The sequence below is a fragment of the Somniosus microcephalus genome, chromosome 16 (genome assembly GCF_052327205.1).
Source record: "Somniosus microcephalus isolate GS21.2 chromosome 16, FLI_Smic_1.0, whole genome shotgun sequence".
NCBI lineage: Eukaryota > Metazoa > Chordata > Chondrichthyes > Squaliformes > Somniosidae > Somniosus > Somniosus microcephalus.
Window position 1 is genome coordinate 61,261,707 of NC_141002.1, and position 23,349 is coordinate 61,285,055.

Genomic DNA, 23,349 nt, shown 5'->3' on the forward strand with positions numbered 1-23,349 from the left:
CTCTATCTCTAACCTCCTCCAGCCTTACAACCCTCCAAATTCTCTGCGCTCCTCCAATTCTAGCCTCTTGCGCATCCCCAATTTTAATTGCTCCACTATTGGCGGCTGTGCCTTCATCTGCCGAGGCACTAAGCTCTGGAATTCCCTCCCTAACTCCACCTTTCTAGCTTTCTCTCTTCCTTTAAAACGCTTCTTAAAACCTACCTTAACTGTCCTAATATCTCCTTATGTGGCTCAGTGTCAAATTTTGTATAACGCTCCTATAAAGTGCCTTGGGGTGTTTTACTACGTTAAAGGCACTATATAAATGCAAGTAGTTGTTGTTGAAAGAAAATCTATTTGACCACATTAAGCAGCAGTTATTCAACTGTTCAACCTCCTTTATTGCTCATGTATCATAACTTTGACATTACTCCAAAATATAAGAAAATTATTATTTAATGTATGTGGCAGAGAGAAAAAAGTACACTGCAAAAAATGGTGCTTTATTATCACACTACATCAAAACAAAACTATAATACAGAACTAGAACTATATAGAGTTATTCTCATTTAGAAAAATAAAGGGGAAATGATAAGCTTTAAATTATAAAGAATGAGTCATGTATTCTGGGCAAAACTATGGTCGCATGATTGAGGTACGAACTAAACTTAAGGAATAACAAATATTCGCTCAGTCAATAATTTATGGAATAGACTGCCACCTAGTGCAGTAACTACAAACTCATTTGAAGTCTTCAATAGGAAATTACAAAATTACTAATTCTGCAACAAGTAGTGAGGGTATAGTTTTGGGGCAAGAAAAACATACAACAGAGCCAGATGACTTGAGCAAGCTAAACGGGGCGAATCTTCTCAGCCCTGCCTTATGTATTTTCTGTCCACTTTTTAATTTGAAAACCAGGAACTTTTCAAATGGAGGCCCTTTGGAAAGTATCACAGATTAATTTTAGTACCTATGGCTCTAGGACAAGCTATCTCATACAGGGAACAATCTGACTACTGGTGCTACAGCGGAAGGAACTAATTCAGTAAGTTGACAGTACAAAATAATATCGAAGAACAACTTGATCAAATCTATGTCACAACCAGGTGAGGAGTTCTAATTCTCAAATGTTTGACATGGAGGTCCTGAAAAAGGGTGCCACTAGATTGAAACGTAACTTAAAGGCTGCTAATTATCGCATGGGTTTAGAGACCTACTCTAGAAAAGCATTTGATTGAGATCTAATAATGAAAGGACTGTGCTCTCTCCCATGTGAATAGACTATTTGAGTTAGATAGGTTAGGGAGGACCAAGGGACTTGGGTATAAATTACATAAGCATAGAACTTGGTTAAATATGAGGAAGGTTTTTGTTTTTGTAGTGTCATTGACCTTTGGAGTAAGTTGCCGGCTCGTGCAGTGAGTATGGATTCACTGCAGATGTTCAAAAGGGAGTCGGACAAGTTCTTTGCTGTGGCTGATACACAGTGTACAAAAGGTAGGTATGATATTGGTCACTGTCTCCTATTACGCGATTTGATTGCGGTCGGGGATCAGAGAGGAATTTACCAGATTGTATTACCCTGAATTTTCTTTGTCTCTCCCAGGAGGTTATGTGGCTGCCTGTAGGTGGGTGGCAGAGAGAGAAAATGGGGGTTATGATACTCCGTTGCACCATGGCAATATGAGACTGCCTCGATGGAGTAGCCGGTCTTTTCCTGTCCATCATTTTTGTATGTTTGTATGAAAATTGACTCAAAAGGCCATTTTTTTCAATGTGGTTCCAGCCTCCAAAATTGAATTAATATTGTAAAATGTGTTCTTGGCATGCATCACATTTTACTGGGATAAAATGGTTTGTTTCAGTGTTCACATTGTCAGAGCTGCAAAAAATGTTTAGACTGGAGAGACTGAAATTTCCCTGGATCTGGTGTCAGTCAAAGGATTAAAATGCACCTGGGCATTATAGGTAAACACTTCTTCCTTGTAAGTTATGGTAAAATATTCACAAAGTAAACTGGATTTACACATAACTGAATCTAAATGCAAAAATACATTGCATTAAATACAGTATTTTTCAATTTCTCACATAAGCAAAGTAATATTTTCCAGTGTAACTGGAATATTCAAATATGAGCTACATACTTGTTTTGCTTACGTGGCATGTTTAATGATGGAGTATATGCCACTTGTTTATTGAAAATAGTCTAATTCTAATGACAGGACTAGTTTTGCAAACGCACGCTCCTCTTGGTCAGAACTCCAGTATTCTGCTGAAACTGCAGGGCTGACATCACTTTGCTAATCTTTGGCAGCTGGAGTAACAATTCTAAAAGTAAGTGGTAATGTTATGTCATATAACTTGTTTTATTGCTTTACAAAAAAGCTATATATGAATAAAAAGAAATTTTATCAATCATTTTGAAGCAGTTAATCCATCTAGGGTTCCATGCAAAGCCCAGTAATTCATTTCAGCTGCTGGATTTAGCAGTCGTTAAGTGCTGTGCGGCTTTTCCGAGACTCACTTGCCGAACTAAGGCGCCAAGCTGAAGCGTACTCAATGTTTCTCCCAAATTCTTGATATTTGGACTAATGTTCACAAAAATACAAGCCTGAAATATAAAAATAGAAAACTTAAGTCACTACCGTACCTTAAACCAACAGAAAATCAAAGAAAATGGATAAGCGCGTAACTTTGCTCAAGGAATGTTTAGTTTGATTCCAGGTGTCTTGAAGCTGTTTATTACAAATTGACATTTTGCTGCAACATTTCTGCCAGAAGACGACTTGATGCTACAACAGATTCTAAATGAAATATTATTTTTTTTAAACAGTTAAGTCCAAGAGATGATAGGTGACGTTGGGTGGGTCCTGGCAGAGTGAACTTTGGGTGCCTGTAACTTGACTTTAACATAGCAAACATCACAAGGATCTTCACATCGGAGAAAATGCATACTAAGCAGTAGTGAAAGAGGTGACCAAAAACATGTTAAATTGATAGGTTTTAAAGAAGGCTTTTAAAATTGTTAAGAACAGTAGCAAGGAGGAGGGTTTAACAACAACTTGTATTTTAGGGGAGAAATTTTCAAGAACATGAGAGAGATTACTGAAGGCTCTGCCATCACAGGTGGAATGGAAGGAGGACAGGATACACAGAAGGCTCAAGGAAACAGGATGGAAGATAAACCTGAAGAGGCTGCAGAGTGAGCGTGGAATGAGGCCTTGGAGGAATTTGTAGATTAAGATGAGGATTTTGAATTTGATGTATTGGGAGATGGAGTCAGTGAGTGCAGGGGTAATGGGTGACCAAGACTTAGTGTGGGCAGGATGCCAGCAGTGGAGTTTTAGACAAGTTTGAGTTTGTGAAGAGTGTACCTTGGAAGGTCAGCAAGGAAAGCCTTGGATAAATGGAGCCTCGATGTAACAAAAACTGATAATAGGTTCAGCGGCAGTGGCAACAAGGTAGCGGGGTGCAAGCATGCAATGTTGCTGAGGTGGAATTAAGTAATGATGGATAGGATGTGGGAATCTCGGCTTGGCTCTGGGTCAGTTTTTGGTAGGAGTTGAATAAGATTGCTGCTCTTTCCAGTGTTCAAATGGAGGAAATTTTGGCTTGTATGGTTAAACCTAAGTGAGCAGCTGGGGAGGAGGATGGAGATTTTGGTGGGGTCAAATAAAATGGCCTTGGTCTTCCCAGTGTTCACCTGGAGGAAATTCTGGTTCCTCTATTTGATATCAGACAGGCAATCTGGTAACGCACATAAAAATTGTCTTTGTAAAACTGGTATCAAGGGAAGTAGCAGAGAGGTATAACTGGATATCATAAACATATATATGGAAACTGACCCTTTGCATATGGATGAGATCACTGAGGGCCAAGATGTAGATAAGGGAAAAGAGTGGGTAAAGGTTGCACTTGTATGTGCACCAGAGGTAGGAGACAAACTGTTCTTGCCTTCAGTGGAATACAAAGGAAAAGAGGATGTTGTGATTGATCACGTCAAATGCCACAGTGCTCAAGAAGGTACAGTATGCTGTGTTCACAATACAGAGTATATTGGTGACTTTGTTCTGGATAGTCTTAGTGCTATTGGCATAGTGGAACTCAGATGGAAAGGATTCAGTCTAATGCCGGTATATATAAAACACTGAACATTCACTGTTGCATGGTAGAGTACTGGCCATACATCCTACCCTTGTGTTCTTGCTCAATATTGCCTCAGCTTTATAATATTTTTGCTCATGCCCAGTAATTAGAGCCATTTTACAGCAGGTTTATTTTGTACCAACTATTTACAATTTCCCATACAGTCTGAGTTAAAAGTGATTACATGTAATGAGGATGCATAACTCCCTATTTGCCCTTCAAGAAACTGTGTTAATTGATGTTGAAATTGCTAATGTTGAGATTTCATCACCAATTATCTGCAAACTATTGACGAAGGCCACCATTTAATTTGTGGTCAGTCTAACCAGATTGCAGCTTCATCTGCTGCCCTACCTGCCACTTCAATCTTTCCGAGGCTTAATATAATCAGTCACACGTGTGGCAAATTTATTTATCACTGAAGCTGGCTTAGAAACAAACTGGAGGGACATTAGAGCAACTGGATTAAATAATCTATTCCTTAATTATTCCAAAGTTTTTTAACAAAATTAAAAGGAACAAAATTATGTTAATTATACATTATTCAATAAAACTAATAATACCTTCCAAATAAAGCATTACCTTGGCATCTCTACTAAGAGCTGGCTGAAGTAGATGTGTAAGCTTGGAGTTTCTATATGACACATGAAGTGTCTTATTCTTCAAGGCTGTAAAAACCTACAATGTTGGGAGCAACAATAGAAACTAAGAAATGTTTAAACAGGATCAAATTAATTGCAAAATATTTTGACACTACATTTCTCTTAGTGCAAAATAGAAAATACGGCCAAATTTTATTGCCAAATAGTTCTGATGTGCCCTTGAGCAAATATGTTATTTCCCATAAAGATACAGGTAAAGGAAAGCAGCATATCTAGATATATAAAATGGATGTAAATGACTTCAGTGTCGAAATGGTCACTTTGCAGCCTATCTCCAGTTTTGCCTATGGGAGAATGTATGTGTCATTGTGATTTATTTGTTATCTTTAATATCTCAGCAACGTCAAATAGAAATGTGTCTCATTTGAAATGGAGAAGAGAAAATATAATTTCATATTTTTATAATGGACTTACAATACTATTTAGCCAATTTTAATGCCATCAGGAACAATAACAAGCAAATTTAATCAAGTAAACATTATTAAACCACCAACATAGCAACAGGAAATGGTGTATTACAGAAAGCTATTGCTTTCTGGTTTTCTGGTTTGTCATGCCTTATCCTAGACTATAGGAAAGGAGGTGAACATACCATCTCCACCAAAGAGGAACAAAATTAAATCTAAAAAGATGCCAACATATATTGTATATACTTATCAGTAAATATGTTTTCTCTTTTTCTGCAAAATATTGTACCTTTATCTTGTCACTGCTTAACCTGGTGGAAAAGAATTTCCAATTTCCATTCCAAAATTTCAACCAAGTTTCTTCTTCTGAATATTTGATTAGAACAACAAATCCAAGCCATCAAATCAGGTGAGCAACATTTTAAAAAGCTGTTGATGGTTTACATACAGCATTCTAACAAGTACAAAAAGTATTTACTTGTCCAAATGCAGTCAGGGACTTGTTAATGGCGGCTGCTTCTACAAGTCTCTGCCCAGTAGCTTCTGTTTTGGAGATGCGCTCTGACCCTGCCAGATCACATAGTGTGAGTGTGCCATGGTATGTTGCCCCGGAGACACTATCCACTCCAATTACACGTAGTGTTAGTATCGGATGAGAACGTGAACTAGAGGTCCAAGGAAAAAGACATGGATATTAGTGTTTTCTAAAACCCAGGTTTGTAGAAATGCTTTATGGTTGAATATCTTTTTCTGTAGTTGTGCATAACCGTGTAACCAATTCTGATGTGACAACAATAAAGGACATTTATGCAGGTTAAAGAAAAGTGATAAAGGAGGATCAAACTTTAATTAGTTCCACAAAGTAAGTGCATGAGAACTTTAGTAATAACATTGTCATTCAGCTCATTCTCAAACCAAGCACATGTCATCTGCTTAAAGTAACCAGTTATGGTTTAATAGCAGAGATGTTGAATGTAAGGATGGAAGGATATGTTAGAATTTTACTTGATTACCTTTGTGGTTCAGGAAGAAATTAAATAAATTTCACGATATGGTAGGTTGTTAATGGACTGTATAAGGAATAGATTTGATGGACCAAAAGTCCTTTTCTCATTCTGTGCTTTCATACGTTCTTAACCCCTCAGTTGAATTAATTCCTCTTTGTATTAGCACTTTGTTTCCTCTTGTCAAGACAGTCCTCAATCCACTTAAATCATCTTCCCTAAGGTGAGCAAGGTTGAGGACTGAGTACACAGGCTTAGCACTATGGTACTGGGTTTGAATCCTTTTCAGATTGATGAGATGAAAAGCTCCTTTGTCAGTTGCTTGTAAAAATCCTATGGGAAATGACCTTGGAATGTCTCAACTCAGTTTCAAGAGGCAAGAGCACAAAAACAGCCCCTAATTTGGCAATTTCATTCAAAAAGACCACATGATAGCAAGTGCAGGAAAAATAAATCACACTGGTGCACTTTTGAGGTTGGGGTGAAGTGCATTATTGTGGCAGAATAGAGGGAGAGCATGTAACTGCTACGACTGACATTAATGTTTCATGCTGACACCAGATGCCCATACATAATAAGAATGTACTCCATTTCCCATAACTAACATCCTTCACTTCAAGGAGCACAAAATGCACCAAAGAATAGTAGAGCAGGGTCTCTTCCCACTAATGTATTTAAGAAACAGAAGCATGTTGTGGCACTCTCTAGACTGTGCAATAATCCACACCACAAAGCTCTTAAATTCAGAATGTAATTTAACGTTCTATGTTGTGAGTCTGCTTAGTCTGGCTACTGGACGCTAAACAAGACTACTCCAGAGGGAAAGCAGGGCAAGTCAAATACAACCATTGACATCAAAAATGAAAGATTTAAAGTTGAAAGTTTGAGGTGAGAGCTTTATTGGGAACTTTAAAAAAATTCACGTTCTCTGCACAGCAAACATTCAATAGAATATCAGGAATGAAACTTACAGTTATGAAGAAAGGATCTAAAAATTGGTTTTTTTACCATTGAAACACAGATGGTTAATAGGGATTTAAAAGAAGTTTTCAAAACTATGAACAGTTTTGAGAAGGTAAACAGTGGTGGTTTCTTGCAATTGGCAAATTGGTAACGAGGGGCAGGGCATAGATTGAGGTTTATTACTAAATGATCAAAGGGGGTGGGTAGAATAATTGTATTCACACAGGGGTATTAGCATGTTTTACAATAGTTGGCTATTGAGGCTGAGATTTTAAATTTGAATTGGATAAATATATGAAAAGAGAGAATAAACAAAATGGGATTAGAGTAGGCAGTTCCACTGTAGTAGGACTACCACGATTAGCCTCCTTATGTGCATAAATTAATTCCATAACTAAGAGTGTAATAAGCAGAAGAAGAACTGTTTGTCAACAGTTCCCTCCCCCCCCCCCCCCCGCCCTTATAAAACAGCATTCTGTTGATATGGTATAGTATATAAAATTACAGTATTGTCTACATTGACTAGTCAGGTTGTTTATTTCAATTAGATAGTACCTCTCAGAATTCATCTTTGTGGATGCAACTGTTCTGTTTTTGTTTCCAAGCTGCATCACTCTCCTAATGTCATTTTCAGTTTTTACTTCAATTTCTGTTAATCCAGGGATGTTAACAGTTTTCCCCTGGGTCCTTATCTCCAATTGAGCACTTGGCTGTTTTGACAGAAGATCCTGAATAGTTTCATTGTAAATTTCTAGCATGGATATCTGCAAGTGAAAAATAATGCAATTTATAGAGTGAAGCTAATAGGTGTTCTATGTAAGTTTTGTCATATTTTGAGGGCCTCCTATCTGAAAATGTAGACTACACATGGATTATGCTGGCTTCTGACTGGAGAAACTGTGGTCCTATGTCACTTGGACCTGGAGGAAAATAGAATATGCAACACCCAGCCTACCTTCCAGATCTATGTTAGGTAGGGATTGATTATGATTTAGTATTTTGTTCATATCTTATCAGCTGTAAACTAGAGTAAAGTTCTGTTTACAGTGCAAATGATATCAACAGTGGAGCTGATGCAAAGATCTTGCCTAAAAGTTCTTTTGCCACAACTAAATCTATTTACAATCTATATTAACGATTTGGAGGAAGGGACCGAGTGCAACGTATCCAAGCTTGCCGACGATACAAAGATGGGAGGGAAAGCAGTGAGTGAGGAGGACATAAAAAATCTGCAAAAGGACATACAGGCTAAGTGAGTGGGCAAAAATTTGGCAGATGGAATATAATGTTGGAAAGTGTGAGGTTATGCACTTTGGCAGAAAAAATCAAAGAGCAAGTTATCTAAATGGAGAGAAACTGCTACAGTACAAAGGGATCGGGGGTCCTGGTGCATGAAACACAGAAGGTTAGTATGCAGGTACAGCAGGTGATCAGGAAGGCCAATGGAATCTTGGCTTTTATTGCAAGGGGGATGGAGTATAAAAGCAGAGAAGTCTTGCTGCAGTTATACAGGGTACTGGTGAGGCCACACCTGGAATACTGCGTACAGTTTTGGTTTCCATATTTAAGAAAAGATATACTTGCTCTCGAGGCAGTTCAGAGAAGGTTCACTCGGTTGATTCCGGAGATGAGGGGGTTGACTTGTGAGGAAAGGTTGAGTAGGTTGGGCCTCTACTCATTGGAATTCAGAAGAATGAGAGGCGATCTTATCGAAACATATAAGATTGTGAGGGGGCTTGATCGGGTGGATGCAGTGAGGATGTTTCCACTGATGGGTGAGACTAGAACTAGGGGGCATAATCTTAGAATAAGGGGCTGCCCTTTCAAAACTGAGATGAGGAGAAACTTCTTCACTCAGAGGGTAGTAAATCTATGGAATTTGCTACCTCAGAGAGCTGTGGAAGCTGCAACATTAAATAAATTTAAAACGGAGATGGACAGTTTCCTAGCTGATAAGGGGTTACGGGGAGAGGGCAGGGAAGTGGACGTGAGTCTAAGTTCGGATCAGCCATGATCCTATTGAATGGCGGAGCGGGGCCGTATGGCCTACTCCTGCTCCTACTTCTTATGTTCTTAAATACATTGAAACAGTAATGCTAGCATTTTTGTTTAGTTTTAGTTAGCAGCTGTTCCTTAAAATCCCGTCAATAAGCAATTTAAAAATAGAAATGGTTGCAGAACAGACTCTATGCCAAGCTTTTGATATTTATATTTCAAGGTCAGTTCAGCCAAGAGAGGAGAAACCAAGCTAACTTTGAACAAACATAAACTTTGTGATTTGTTCTGTTAAATGCATGACAGCCAATATTGAATCCGACTGTCTTTTGTGACAAACAAGCCACAGCGACTGGTGAAAGCGTTTGGATTTGTTCAATAAGCTGAGTTAGCAGAAGGTAGTCGAACCAACCGTACAAGAAAATAATAAGGTGGACTAGCTAACACCTATCGTAAGAAAATATTGGAAGAAAGGAAAGTTCAGAAAAGTTATCTATAAAAGAATAGCTCACTAGTAGATTATAACCTCTTATTCGGTCTACTTGAGAAGTTAAATTAGCAAAATTCTACTGTAACTGTAAAGCTGCTGTTAGATTATTTGCTTATTATAAATTTGTCTGATGTTTTAAACACAAGTCTGATGTGATGCTCTACTACCTTTGAAGATTAAAATGAGATCGTATGGAGGCATAAAATAGTCCTGAAAGCAATTTCCAAACTGGATTGTTTATTTATTTCTCTGGCTGTGTCTTAGAAAGCTTATCTGGATCTCAAGGCAAGGATCGACAGTCAAAGGACTCAAGCATGAGTGATCTAAGATATGAGACCCAAAATAAGATTTAAGACGACTGAAAACTGTAACAGCTTGTAAACTTTTAACACTTATTGCTCTGATGACTTGGAATTAAAGGAACACATCTGCTTTCGCTGTAAAATAGAGGCAACCTTAACTTAGACTGGCAGCAGACAATGTGTATAGGAAAACTAGTCATCTAGAACACACTGCAGGCATTTGGGGAAATGAAGAGAGTTGATTCTTGCATACTGAGAAATTCTGAGCACATACAATTAATGCACATACTTACAATTAAAACCCTGGTGCCAGCTTGAATGTGACTGACAGTATATTATTTAGTCTATTGGTTTACCTCGATCAACTTTGAGTGGGTGGCTAAGTAACAAGGTATCAGGAAAGTTGCCTCCCTTATCATTATTTAAGTGTGGATAAAAAAAGAGGAAAACACCTAATGAAAGTTTGGTTCCTTGTCAAACGAATTAAAATTGAGCAATTATAGTTTCTGATGTGTTTGCCCAGTTGAATATTACCTTGGAAAAGGATCCATATCTTTCAACTGATGATTATCTTTATTAGTCACGCATAGTCATCTCCTCTGGAGGGGGTTTCCTTGGTGATTATGGAAGATATTTAAGGTCATACTTTGCCAACCCAAAATCAGAATGTTTGGAAGAATTTACCGTGAAAGTTAGGAGGCGAAACAATGTTGGAAAGGCCTTTTGAAGTAAGTCTTTAAATTCTGAGAGCGTTTGAGTGAAAGATAGAAAGTTAAGTGTTCAATTGAACAGAAGTGAAGAGTGCAAAGTGTATCAGAACGTAACTGTTAGTTTAAGTCTGAGCACAGAGAGAAAAGTGCAGTATCTATATATATAAACCGGTATGTCTCTCTGTCTGTCTGTCTCTCTCTCTGTCTCTCTCGCTCTGTCTCTCTCTCTCTGTCTCTCTGTCCGGCTATACAATCAAAAGTTATAGAGCATACCTACACGTATGTTATATTGAAAGAAACCTTATCATTAGGGGACTCTCGTAGGCATATTTACTTTTTCGTCAGACAAAAATTGTTTGGACAGTATACAAAAAACATTCAAAAATCCACTCATTAGCGGTTGACCAATCCTACCTCTCATTAGCGTTGAGTGATGTGCTGCTTGACCAATCCTACAGTTCACTCACCTGATGGTTGACCAATCAGTGCATCACGGGCGGGTCCTAATCCTCCAGTCTCCCTAAACTTCGCCGCCATTTTTTCCATCCCCACAGGGACAGCAGCAGCAAAAGAAACCCCCACATTGCGGCTCCCGATCCCGCTCCCGCCCCGCCGGAGCGGCAGGTAAGTTGGGCTCACTCGGGCCGTGCCTCGCAACCGCTCGGCCCGACACACACAGTGGTCGGGGGAGCGGCAGCGGCCGGCCGTCAGCCGTGCAATCCGCGGGGGAGCTCAGCTCTGGTCCGTCTCGGCCCTGAAGCGCTAGGCCCCGCACGGCCAGTATCACAACAGCACCGGGCCTCAGGCGCTAGGCAGGGAGAGGGAGGGGGGGGAGGGAGGGGAGGGAGGGAGAGGACAGCACAGGGAGATGGAGAGAGAGGGGGTACAGACAGGGGCAGGGAGACCACGCGGCCCAAAATTGCCCTGGCATAAAAGTATGTAACAACCATGTAATTGCCAGGTGGGCATGCTAGGGTCTGCAGATATGTTTGTTAGTATTATTCTGCATACAACCAAACTGGCTTTGATGCTTATTAATCTCCTTGCCAAGTCTTCTATCTGCTTCTTCTACTCCAAGCATGAAATACTGTGATTGCGATACTTTCAAAGCAACCTCAGGTAACAGTGACTTGTCAAAGGAACATAGGACATAGGAAAATTGGAACAGGAGTAGACCATTTAGCCCCTCGAGCCTATTCCACCATTCAGTGAGATTGTAGCTGATCTGTGACCTAACTCCATATACAGTAAACTCTTGTTTAAATGACACTTTATCATCCGAAATACTTTAATAACCGGCAAAATAGATATATCTCAATACAAAACAACACCTCAATAACCAGTAATCTTGCCAAATCCATCCAGCACTCGTTTTGCCGAGTCCGAGTCTCATGCGGTGGCCGAGTTAGTCAGTGGTGATGGTGAGTGGAAAAGCAGCACCGTGGTAGGTATACCTCTCTGTTATCCAGAATTTTTCATCAACCGGCACCATTCTGGTCCCATAGGTGCCGGATAAGAAAGAGTTTACTGTACCCGCCTTTGCCCCATATCCCTTAATACCTCTGGTTAACAAAAATCTATCAATCTCAGATTTAAAATGAATGATTGATCTAGCATCAACTGCCATTTGCGGAAGAGAGGTCCAAACTTTTGCCACCCTTTGCATGCAGAAGATTTTCCTAACTTCACTCTTGAAAGGCCTGCCTCTAATTTTTAGACTATGTCCCCGAGTACTAGATTCCCCAATCAGCAGAAATAGTTTCTCTCTATCTACCCCATTAGTTCCCCTGAATATCTTGAAAATGTTGATCAAATCACCCCTCAATCTTCTAAATTCCAGGGAATACAGTTGGTGTATATTTGTCAAATGCCGTGGCACACTCCTGGATGGAATGAACATTAGTATTGTGGGCTACACTTTAGATCTTCCTGTTGGGCCGAACTCTTGTAAACAGTTTCTGTAAAGTTAGTTTCTCTGTGGTATTGGTATCAATGATTCTGTTGCTTCTCTCACTACATAAACATTCCCTGCATGGTCTAATCCAGAAAATACATGAAACATTAGCGAGAAAAATTACAGTAATACACTAAATACTAGTTGCAAACATTATAGACCAACCCTCTGAAAACTACAAAATATTTAAAAATACATGACTTTTTTTCTTTCCCTTTAAATTGCAACTTTAATCAGCTTCCCTTTAATGTTTGATTATCAGAAAGGCCAACAGGCCTGCTGAAGGACCTCATTATCTTGTGGTGTGCATGGATAATTAGGGTCCTTCTGAAAATGAGTGGGAATGAATAATACAGGCGTGCAGCCTAAGGAGATAGAACAGTAGGGTGTCTATTAATTGGGGAAGAAGCACTCGCTTCCTTATTTACTAGCACCCTGCTCACCTGAATTCTGTCAGTGGTAGCAATCAGCTTGATCCTTGTATGTATCTTTATTCAAACCTCTGATGGCTGGAAAACTTTTAAAATAATTTTATTTCCACATTGTATTTTCACATTTGCTTTTCTACTACAAGCAATAAAATGTGGATGAACTTAATTTTACAAGTTTGTGCATGATGAACATTTTAGAAATTGCAGAGTATATTTGAACAGTTCATTGTAAGAAAGATGGAAAGAGCATGGTTTACCCATCACCTCTGTGCTCGCTGGCCTACATAGGCTCCCAGACCACCAATGCCTCGATCTGTTTCTCATCCACATGTCAAAATCTCTCCATGGCCATGCCCCTCCCTATCTCTGTAGCCTCCTCCAATTGTACAATCCTCCGAGACATCTGCGTTCCTCCAACTCTGGCTTCTTGTGCGTCTCCCACTTCCTTCGCCCTACCATTGGTGGCCATGCTTTCAGCTATCTAGGCCCTAAGCTCTGGAATTCCCTCCCTAAACCTCTCCACCCCTTCTCCCTTAAGACCCTCCTTAAAAATACTGCTTTTGACCAAGCTTTTGGTCACCTGTCCTAATGTCTCCTTCTTTGGTTCAGTGTCAATTTTTGTCTGATCCTGCGAAGCGCCTTGAGACTTTTTTACTATGTTAAAAGCACTATATAAATGCAATTTGTTGTTTGTTGTTGTATGAGGCAAAGAAATCTTCGCTCTCCCAGATTCACTCATTTAACAATTCAAACAGGGCAACTTCAGAGGAACCATTATCTCCAAAAATACTAAAATCATTGCATTTTTTAAAAAGTGAAATTATATTTCTTTCCAGTTTTGAAAACATTAGGATAATGATTACCTTTGTAGTATACTTGATGTTTTTTCTTTCCTGGTATATTCGAAAAAGTTCCCTGATTGACCTAAGTAAATGAACAATCATATTTAGTGATGACCAGTTTAAGCATCTCTCACCTTTTAAACTAAACTATGAAAACCAGCTCATTTTACCTTTACAAGTGATAGATTCTCATGTAAAATAATATTAACTTAAATCACTAGTTTTAACATCAACAAAACATTTTGGTGCTGACCTTATGTTCACTCCAGGATTATCTTTGTTACCCATCATTGTGTACGTCTTTCCTGAGCCTGTCTGACCATAGGCCACAATGCAGACATTATAGCCATCTACACAAGATGTGATGATGGGACGTGTTCCTTCAAACACCTGCTCCTAAGATATTTCAACGACAAATTAAAACATTGAATAAGTAATCGTTTTAGTAATCCCTCTGAATAATCTCAGATACAACTTAGACTTTTAGTTACAGGACTTTTTTCGTGGCCTAAGTCTACTGAAGTGACATCAGAACAGCTATTGTAGACACCAACTGGTGCTTTTGTGACTCCAGATTTCTGCATGTCAGGAATCCACCAGATGTGATACTGAATTAAAGGGTGAACTCAACTGAATAACATACAAGCAATGATAACATACACATTATGATGTCACGTCTGCCCAGTGGAAAAATAGTACATCTAATGGGAGGGGGGGTCGCGATACTGATTAAAGAAACTATTACAGTACAGCTGTGAGGAGGGATGATACGTTGGAGGGATCATCAAACGAGGCCATATGGGTCGAATTGAAAAACAAAAAAGGGATGAAATCACTGCTGGGAGTGTACTACAGACCCCCAAACAGTGAGAGGGAGATAGAAGAACAAATATGTAGACAAATTTCTAAGAAGTGCAAAAACTATAGGGCAGTAATAGTAGGGGATTTCAACTACCCCAATATTAACTGGGATAAAATTAGTGTGAAGGGTATAGAAGGTGCGGAATTCCTAAAATGCATCCAGGAGAACTTTTTTAGCCAGTACGTAGCAAGCCCAACAAGGGAGGGGGCGGTTCTGGACTTAGTTTTAGGGAATGAAGCTGGGCAGGTAGAAGGCATTTTGGTGCTAGTGACCATAATTCTATTAGATTTAAGGTAGTTATGGAAAAGGACAAGGATAGACCAGGAATAAAAATTCTACATTGGGGAAAAGCAAATTTTGCTAAGCTCAGAGGGGATTTAGCCACAGTGGACTGGAAACAGCTACTTGAAGGTAAATCAGTGTCAGAGCAGTGGGAGGCGTTCAAGGACGAGATCCAGAGGGTTCAGACCAAACATGTGCCCTTAAAGAAAAAAGGTGAGACTAACAAATCTAGAGCCCCCTGGATGCCTAGAGACATACAGGGTAGGATAAAGAAAAAAAGGGAGGCGTATGACAGATACCGCGGGCTAAATACTCCAGAATCTTTAGACGAGTACAGAAAGTGCAGGGGTGCAATTAAAAATATTAGGAAAGCAAAGAGAGAGCATGAAAAATTCTTGGCAAGTAAAATCAAGGAAAACCCAAAGATGTTTTATAAATATATTAAGAGTAAAAGGATAACTAAAGAAAGGGTAGGGCCTATTAGAGATCATGAGGGTAATCTGTGTGTGGAGGCGGGAGACGTCAGTAGGGTTCTTAATGAGTACTTTGCATCTGTTTTCACAAAGGAGAGGGGCGAAGCAGACATTGCTATGGGGGGGGGGGGGAATGAGTGTGAAATATTAGATGAAATAAACATCGTGAGAGAGGTAGTATTAAGGGGTTTAGCAGCTTTAAAAGTGGATAAATCCCCAAGCCTGGATGAAATGTATCCCAGGCTGTTAAGCGAAGCAAGAGAGGAAATAGCAGAAGCCCTGACCATCATTTTTCAATCCTCTCTGGCTTCAGGTGTGGTGCCGGAGGACTTCTAATGTTTAAAAAGGGAGAAAAGGATAGACCGAGTAATTACAGGCCAGTCAGCCTAACCTCCGTGGTGGAAAAATTATTGGAAAGAATTTGGAAGGACAGGATAAATCTTCCTTTAGAAAGACACGGATTAATCAAGGATAATCAGCACGGATTTGTTAAGGGAAGGTCGTGTCTGAGAAACTTGATTGAATTTTTTGAGGAGGTAATGAGGGTAGTGCGTTTGATGTAGTGTATATGGACTTCAGCAAGGCTTTTGATAAGGTTCCACATGGCAGACTGGTCATGAAGTTAAAAGCCCATGGGATCCAGGGCAAAGTATCAAGTTGGATTCAAAACTGGCTCGCAGACAGGAAGCAGAGGGGTAATGGTTGATGGGAGTTTTTGTGACTGGAAGGCTGTTTCCAGTGTGGTTCCGCAGGGCTCAGTACTAGGTCCCTTGCTTTTTGTGGTATATATCAACGATCTTGACTTGAATATAGAGGGTATGATTAAGAAGTTTGCAGATGATACTAAAATCGGCTGTGTGGTTGATACTGAAGAAGGAAGCTGCAGACTGCAGGAAGATATCAATAAATTGGTCAGGTGGGCAGAACAGTGGCAAATGGAATTCAATCCGGAGAAGTGTGAGGTAATGCATTTGTGGAGGGTTAACAAGGAAAGGGAATACACATTAAATGGTAGGACACTGAGTAGTGTAGAGGAATAAAGGGGTCTTGGAGTGCATGTCCACAGATCTTTGAAGGTAGCAGGCCAAGTAGATAAGGTGGTTAAGAAGGCATATGGAATGCTTGCCTTTATTAGCCGTGGCATAGAATACAAGAGCAGGGGGGGTTATGCTTCAACTGTATAAAACACTAGTTACGCCTCAGCTAGAGTACTGCATGCAGTTCTGGTCACCACATTACAGGAAAGATGTGATTGCACTAGAGAGGGTACAGAGGAGATTTACAAGGATGTTGCCGGGAGTAGAGAATCTTAGCTATGAGGAAAGACTGGATAGGCTGGGTTTGTTTTCCTTGGAACAGAGGAGGCTGAGGGGAGACCTTATTGAGGTGTATAAAATTATGAGGGGCATAGATAAAGTGGATAGAAAGGACCTATTTCCCTTAGCAGAGGGGTCAAAAACCAGGGGGCACAGATTTAAAGTAATTGGGGGAAGGTTTAGAGGAGATTTGAGGGGAAATTTCTTCACCCAGAGGGTTGTGGGGGTCTGGAACTCACTGCCTGAAAGGGTGGTAGAGGCAGGAACCCTAACCACATTTAAAAAGTACTTGGATGTGCACTTGGGATGCTCTAACTTGCAGGGCTACGGACCAAGAGCTGGGAAGTGGGATTAGGCTGGATAGCTCTTTGTTGGCCGGTGCAGACACGATGAGCCGAAATGGCCTCCTTCCGTGCTGTAACTTTCTATGATTCTAATGGATTCTGACATTTTTCTGTTTGTATCGTGAAATAAATACAAATAATAATATTTTAAAGTTTAGAATATGCCTACAAATAACAAGAGTTTGCTTTACTGTGGATTGGGATGATGCAACACAGAGTGGTGTTATGGAAAGTGTGACATCTTCTCCGAGCAGCACAAGAAACAAACAAAATATGTTATTGCTTCTTTTGTTGATGACCGGTTATTTCTTTTGGTTAGGTTACTCACTGGTCACAGAAAATACAGGGAACATTTTGGTGGCATACAAGAAATTTTGATCACGATCTAGGAATACTGCAACATAAGTCTGAGTAAATGTTATTCAACTTATATCCAAAGCAGACTTTGGCCTATGTCAGTAGCCAAGAGAACAAGCTGAAAGAATAAATTAACTGTTCATAGCATTACAATTATTTAACTATTATATCTACACTGGATTAAAGCTACAAGTATAGTTTTCCATTTATATCCTACATTTAAATAGTGATACATTATATAATAAACAGAAAATAAGATTATTAGCAATAGTTTACTGCATTTCTTGCACTCCAAAGAAACACTTTGGATTTATTCTTTCAAGATTTGCAAACTCAATGGCCCAGAAATTCGTGTCTCCATGGGTGAGTACGCACGGGGTACTCACCCGTAGGCCCAATGGAAGTGCCGGTTTCCTGCATGCGCTGCGCATGCGCGGGAAACAGGCACTTCCGTTCCTCTGAACGAAGAGGTTCAGAGGTTGAACGTGTGCGCGGGAGAGGCTGCGTGTGTGCATCGAACTTCGTTTTTTTTTTTACAGGTTTTCCCGCGAGAGTAAGCCTGCAGAAGTTAGAAATGTAAAAAGCAGGCGTAAGGCCTGCTTTTTACAAGGTAAGTGGTGAATTAATTAACATTAAAACATTTTTTCCACAGGTTTATTATTTTTTAATACTTTAAAGCAAGGTAAGTTTATTTTTAGCCCCGTTAGAAAATAAAATTATTTTTTTCAAAAATTTAAATTATTGTTTAAAATAGTTATTTCATGTAATTTATAGTTTATTTAAAAAATTAGATTTTTAAAAATTTATTTGAAGATTTAGTGCTATTTTGGGGCCGTAATATTTCTAAGTCTTGACAGCACTTCCTGTCAGACTTATGAATGGAGCATTCCCTGCTCCGATTGGCTCCCCATGACCCACATGATCCCAGGGGATGCATCGAACTAACTGCGCCCCTGGGATACGCAAGCACTGCGCGCCGGCAGCTGGACCAGGCCCCGGATCGGAATTCCACGGGGGCCCAGAGCTCAACGGCCGGCGCACAAGCTAAGTGCAGATCGGGGGCTTGCACCCGCGGGAAGCCCCCGACCCGAATTTCTGGACCATTATTTTTCATTATTGTACAGCTACAGGTGCAATAGCCTCTTTGTTAATGTTTGTGTAATTCGGTACTATGATTTGTAACAGAAAAGGAATTAGCAACCTTTGGGTTGCTATGTTCAGAACCATAACCACAATGGTAGAGTACCCAATACAATAGCAAAATACTGCGGATGCTGGAAATCTAAAATAACAACAGAAAGTGCTGGAAACACTCAGCAGGTCAGGCAGCATCGAAGAGAGGAGAAACGGAGTCAACGTTTTGGATCAAACCCTTCGTCAGAACTGGAAAAGGTTAGGGAGGAGAGATGTTTAAGCAGGGGCAGGGAGGAGGGGTGAAAAGAACAAAGGGAAGGTCCGTGATGGGATGGAAGGCAGGAGAGATTGACTGACAAAAGGGATGATGGTGTAAGGCAAAAGGTAATGGGACAAGTTAAGAAACCTGTCTGGAGCCATCTTTTGTTTCTCAACTTGTCCCATTACCTTTTACCTTCCACTATCATCCCTTTTGTCAGTCAATCTCTCCTGCTTTCCATCCCATCACAGATCTTCCCTTTGTTCTTTTCTCTCCTCCCTAACCTTTTCCAGTTCTGACAAAGGGTTCGACCCGAAACGTTGACTCTGTTTCTCCTCTCCTCGATGCTGCCTGACCTGCTGAGTGTTTCCAGCACTTTCTGTTGTTATTATTGGAAGAATACCCAACTGTGGATTGGAAATGCCATATTATTGGAAATAATGAAAACAACCACATACGATAGGAATGGTAAAGCCAATGGAAGTGAATTGCAGCAAGTACACTGGAATGCTTACCTGAGTGGCGGTAGGTGGATAAACTTTATCAAAGGAGAACCTCTTCCTGTTCCCATTCTGATTCACTGATATTTCCTCATTTGAAGGAAACCCCAGTATGGTCTGTGCCCCTGGATCCTGCCTACAGCGGCAAAATACACTGATGTTTCCACAAAGCTCCTGCAGCTTGGTATAAAGCAATTTTTTTTCCAAAGCTTCCTTCTTATACAAAGAACGCAGGTCTTCAATTTCTTGTGTTGATCCGGCTTCTATATTTTTCAGCCTTAGTACAGGATTCGCAAGCTGGTTTATTAGATGACTGATCTCAGACATTTTAAGATTAAATATAGATCTAAGCTGTCTGTTGGAAATATTTAACTCACGAGTGAATTTATAAATTTCCAGTAGTTTCTTTGGCTCCGACAAAGAACCAGGTGGTATCGGGATGGACTTGGAGGTCCTCCTACTTATTTTCTGCAAAACCATGACTCTGTCGAGGGCTTCCTTATGATCAACTTCCAGCTCTGCTACTTTTCTGTTAAGGTACTGAATCATTTCAGATTGTCGATGGTTCTCCTCCAACAACTCTCTGGTTTTCTCATGGAGGTTTTCTACTGCTGTGTTGCTGTGTTTCAGTTTCTGTTGTAGGCCATCAATGATTATGTCCCTTTCTATCAAATGACTTAGAAGAAAGAAATGAAAATTGTTACTGACCTCACAAAATTTACATTGACACATAATCATAAATTTTTTACTGATACTATCATTATGGCTCAAAATTTCCTGTGGCAGGGAAATGGACAACACGCGCTGTTAGTTAGGCTTGCCCTTGCCTATTTAATGTTGATATTTTGTGCTGGAAGTGTGAGATGGAAACAGCGAAGTGTCCTGTACAGGGCATCCCCTTTCTCTTTTCACGTTATTAAAAGGGTACTTAGACTTTGACATGAATCAGTCATTCATGAAAGAAAGACTTATGAAATAATACTGAGTGGCCTATGGGTGGCATTGTCCAGGGAGAGTATAAATACTTGGGCACGGGCCCAGCTTGCGCAGGACATTCTTAACAGGAACTAGTGAAGGACACAACTAGACCACCATGTTATAAAACAGTTGATTAAAGCTTTGTTTAATGCCTAGACCAAGTGTCTAGTAGTTTTCTTGCGTCAGACTTGAAATGACGACAACTTTCTGTGGCGAGTTTAGTTCGTATTGAATGTCCAAGTGCAGGAACTTCATGCCACTCCATGCATTTGAATGGGGAGTCAGACAGCAAGATGCTGCTTTTGCGAAGCTAACAGGAGAATGGCGCATCACCGACAGCAACTTTTCCATTTCCACGTTTAATCACGCATCTACCCTCGCCTGAAGTTGTTGAGGCATTTGTGCATAAATAACGGTGAGCGCAATTAGCCTTGCCATTATGTTGACAGCAAAGTTTGGGCCTACATATTTTTTCTAACACTTAATATCCAAATTAAGAAGGTATCTTGACAAAGTAAAGCACTACTTACTTGTTCTAACTAGTCTTTATTTACTGAAGTCTATTTTAAAGACCACCTATAGTAGCTACCTAAACAATTACAGGAAAGTTACTCATCACAGTAGCTCTAATTTTTCCTTCAGGTTGGATTTCCTAATTACACATTTCCACTTCTGAGCAATGTGCTGAAGTAAGATAAAAGAAATTGGAACCTGGAGTGATTCCACTTCACCATTGTTTTAGTCTGTTTTTCAGCCATTTTATGAAATGGCTATTTTTAATAATAAAATGGATGAATGTTGATGTCAATAGCCTGGGTGGGAGGAGGGGGGCAGAAAGTCCTCCAGGCAACACCTCTGCTACTAGTGGGAAGAGGTCACTGCCAGGAGCTTTTCTCCCAGGACATGGCTGCAATGCTGGAAAATGTTCAATGACCTCACCAGAATTGTCAGGTAAGAATTTTACCTCTCAGCTCAACTACTCTCTCCTCGCACCTGCAGCCACATGACTCTCAACACTCCCCTCCCCTGGTTCCCTTCACGCTCCTACACTCACTGCACCATACTTCACTCCACCTCCTCCTCCTCCTCTTCACACACTCTGCACTTCTTTCTCTCACCACAATTGTAACCCTCAGTTACCCACACCTCACATCTGAACCATGACAGGCACATTCTCAAAACTGGTCACAGGGCTCTCACTAACACACTCGTTTCTATCTTGCAGAAGAAGATTGTGCAGAAGAAGATTGTGCACAACATGAGGCAAAAGGCAGCGACCGTAGGAGGCTGAGTCTGCCTGCACACCCTTTCCACTCTGGAGGACGACATGCTGGCCATCATGGGTAGAGAAAGAGTCATGGTGTGGCAAGTGGCAAAGCTAGAGGAGATGTTGGGCAGGATTTCTTCACACCTTATCCCCTTTCTCTTCTCTCTCACCCTACACACTGCATGACAAATTGCAGCTGCTTTCAGCAGCCACTCATCTCTCTCTGCTCTCTCTTCACAGTTGTTCCTTACTTTCATTTCAGGTACTGAAAATGTTGAAGCCCCTGTGCCACTTCAATAATGGAGGACCAGCCTTCTTGAAGTTGTCATGTCATTTGATCTGACCCTAGCAAACACCAGCTCAGAAAATGGCACCACGTGTAGGTTAGAGGAGGGATCTTCGTGTTGTGAATCACTGGCCACAAGTGTGCAGGAGCTATTATGGCAGGAGGATAGAAAGCCACAGGTTCCAGCTCGCCGGAGAACAAGATCACGTACTAGTGCTGCTGTAGAGGACTCGGAAGCTAACTTTGATGTCCCGTGTCAGGGCTTCGCGGGCAGCATGGAGATGATTCTGTCCAACATGGAGCAATTGGTCATCTCTATGAACACGGCATTGGTGTCCATCTTGATGGATTCTCTGCTGACAGCTTCCATGGCAGCTCACACTGCTCCCATGGAAGCTCAGATGGCTGCCATCTTGACAGTGGGGGCCGGTGTTGATGGGGGCTTCCAGAGCATCACCTCACTCCTGCACTCTGTTCTTGCGCAGCACTGTATGCGTGTTGAGGCACAGTCCCAAAAGAGTAGTCTTCACTCCAGTGAAGAGGCACCTGCTGTCCTCTTTTAGGATGACAACATGCCTGTGCCCCCACCACCCATTCCACCAGTGCCCTTGACCGTGCCACACAGCCAGGTGGCCCAAACTGTCCCGGCCCACAGTGAGTTGCTGCAGTCTGCAGTCAGGCCATCAAGGCCTAGAGCTGCTTGAGGTTACCCACCACAGCCATCTCAAGTCCTCAGCAGTCTTCTAGCTCCCAAGCTGTAGCCACTCGGAATACACATCATAGGAACACCAGGATAGGTAAACGAACACACAAGGCAAGCAATAAGGAGTTGCACAAGGGTGATACTTAATCATTTCTTTTAAATATTATATACACATGGAATAGGCCTGTAGGAGTATTATTTTTTTCTCTACATTTGGTATTGGTGTTGATATTTGTAGTCAGTTGAGGGCCCGACCCATACGGCTGAAGGAAAGCAATCTGATGATGGTAGTGAGGATGGTGGTGATAAAGGTTGGGGAACTTGGTGTAGTAGGAATGGGCGGCATGGTTCACGTGAAGTACTCTTAAATTAACTCTGACAGCTAATGGTCGAATCTGCTCATGCTCTGCCTCCTCTTTGTGCTGCTCTTACTCCACCTCCTCCTCCTTCTCCTCCACTTGCTGCCAAGTTGGTGGCAAGGGCTGGTCCCTCAGTGTTGCGAAGTTATGCAGCACACAACCACAAATCTGGATACATGAATAGGACTGTACTGCAGAGCTCATCCTGAGCGGTCCAGGCAGCGGAAGCATTCATTGAGCACGCTGCGGATCATGTAACCTGATGTTAAATCCGTGCCTGAAGTTAGAATTATGAAGCTGGCAAGTGGTTTATTGGAATCAGGTACCTCTTTCCCAGT

The 23,349-nt window shown here is 40.8% G+C and overlaps 1 protein-coding gene across 1 annotated transcript in view; it reads right to left on the bottom strand.

Moving 5' to 3' along the window:
- Positions 1 to 464: 464 nt before the first annotated feature.
- LOC147106222 (uncharacterized) overlaps positions 465 to 23,349 on the bottom strand; it is a 42,433-nt gene continuing 19,548 nt past the window's right edge. Inside the window, exons 8-14 of the mRNA XM_086009133.1 lie at positions 19,434 to 20,094; positions 14,145 to 14,287; positions 13,913 to 13,973; positions 7,723 to 7,931; positions 5,679 to 5,865; positions 4,714 to 4,809; positions 465 to 2,596 (exon numbers count right to left, since the gene is read on the bottom strand). Of these exons, the coding sequence (XP_085865259.1) occupies positions 2,456 to 2,596; positions 4,714 to 4,809; positions 5,679 to 5,865; positions 7,723 to 7,931; positions 13,913 to 13,973; positions 14,145 to 14,287; positions 19,434 to 20,094 (1,498 nt within the window). The 3' untranslated portion in view covers positions 465 to 2,455. The remainder of the gene's footprint in view (positions 2,597 to 4,713; positions 4,810 to 5,678; positions 5,866 to 7,722; positions 7,932 to 13,912; positions 13,974 to 14,144; positions 14,288 to 19,433; positions 20,095 to 23,349) is intronic.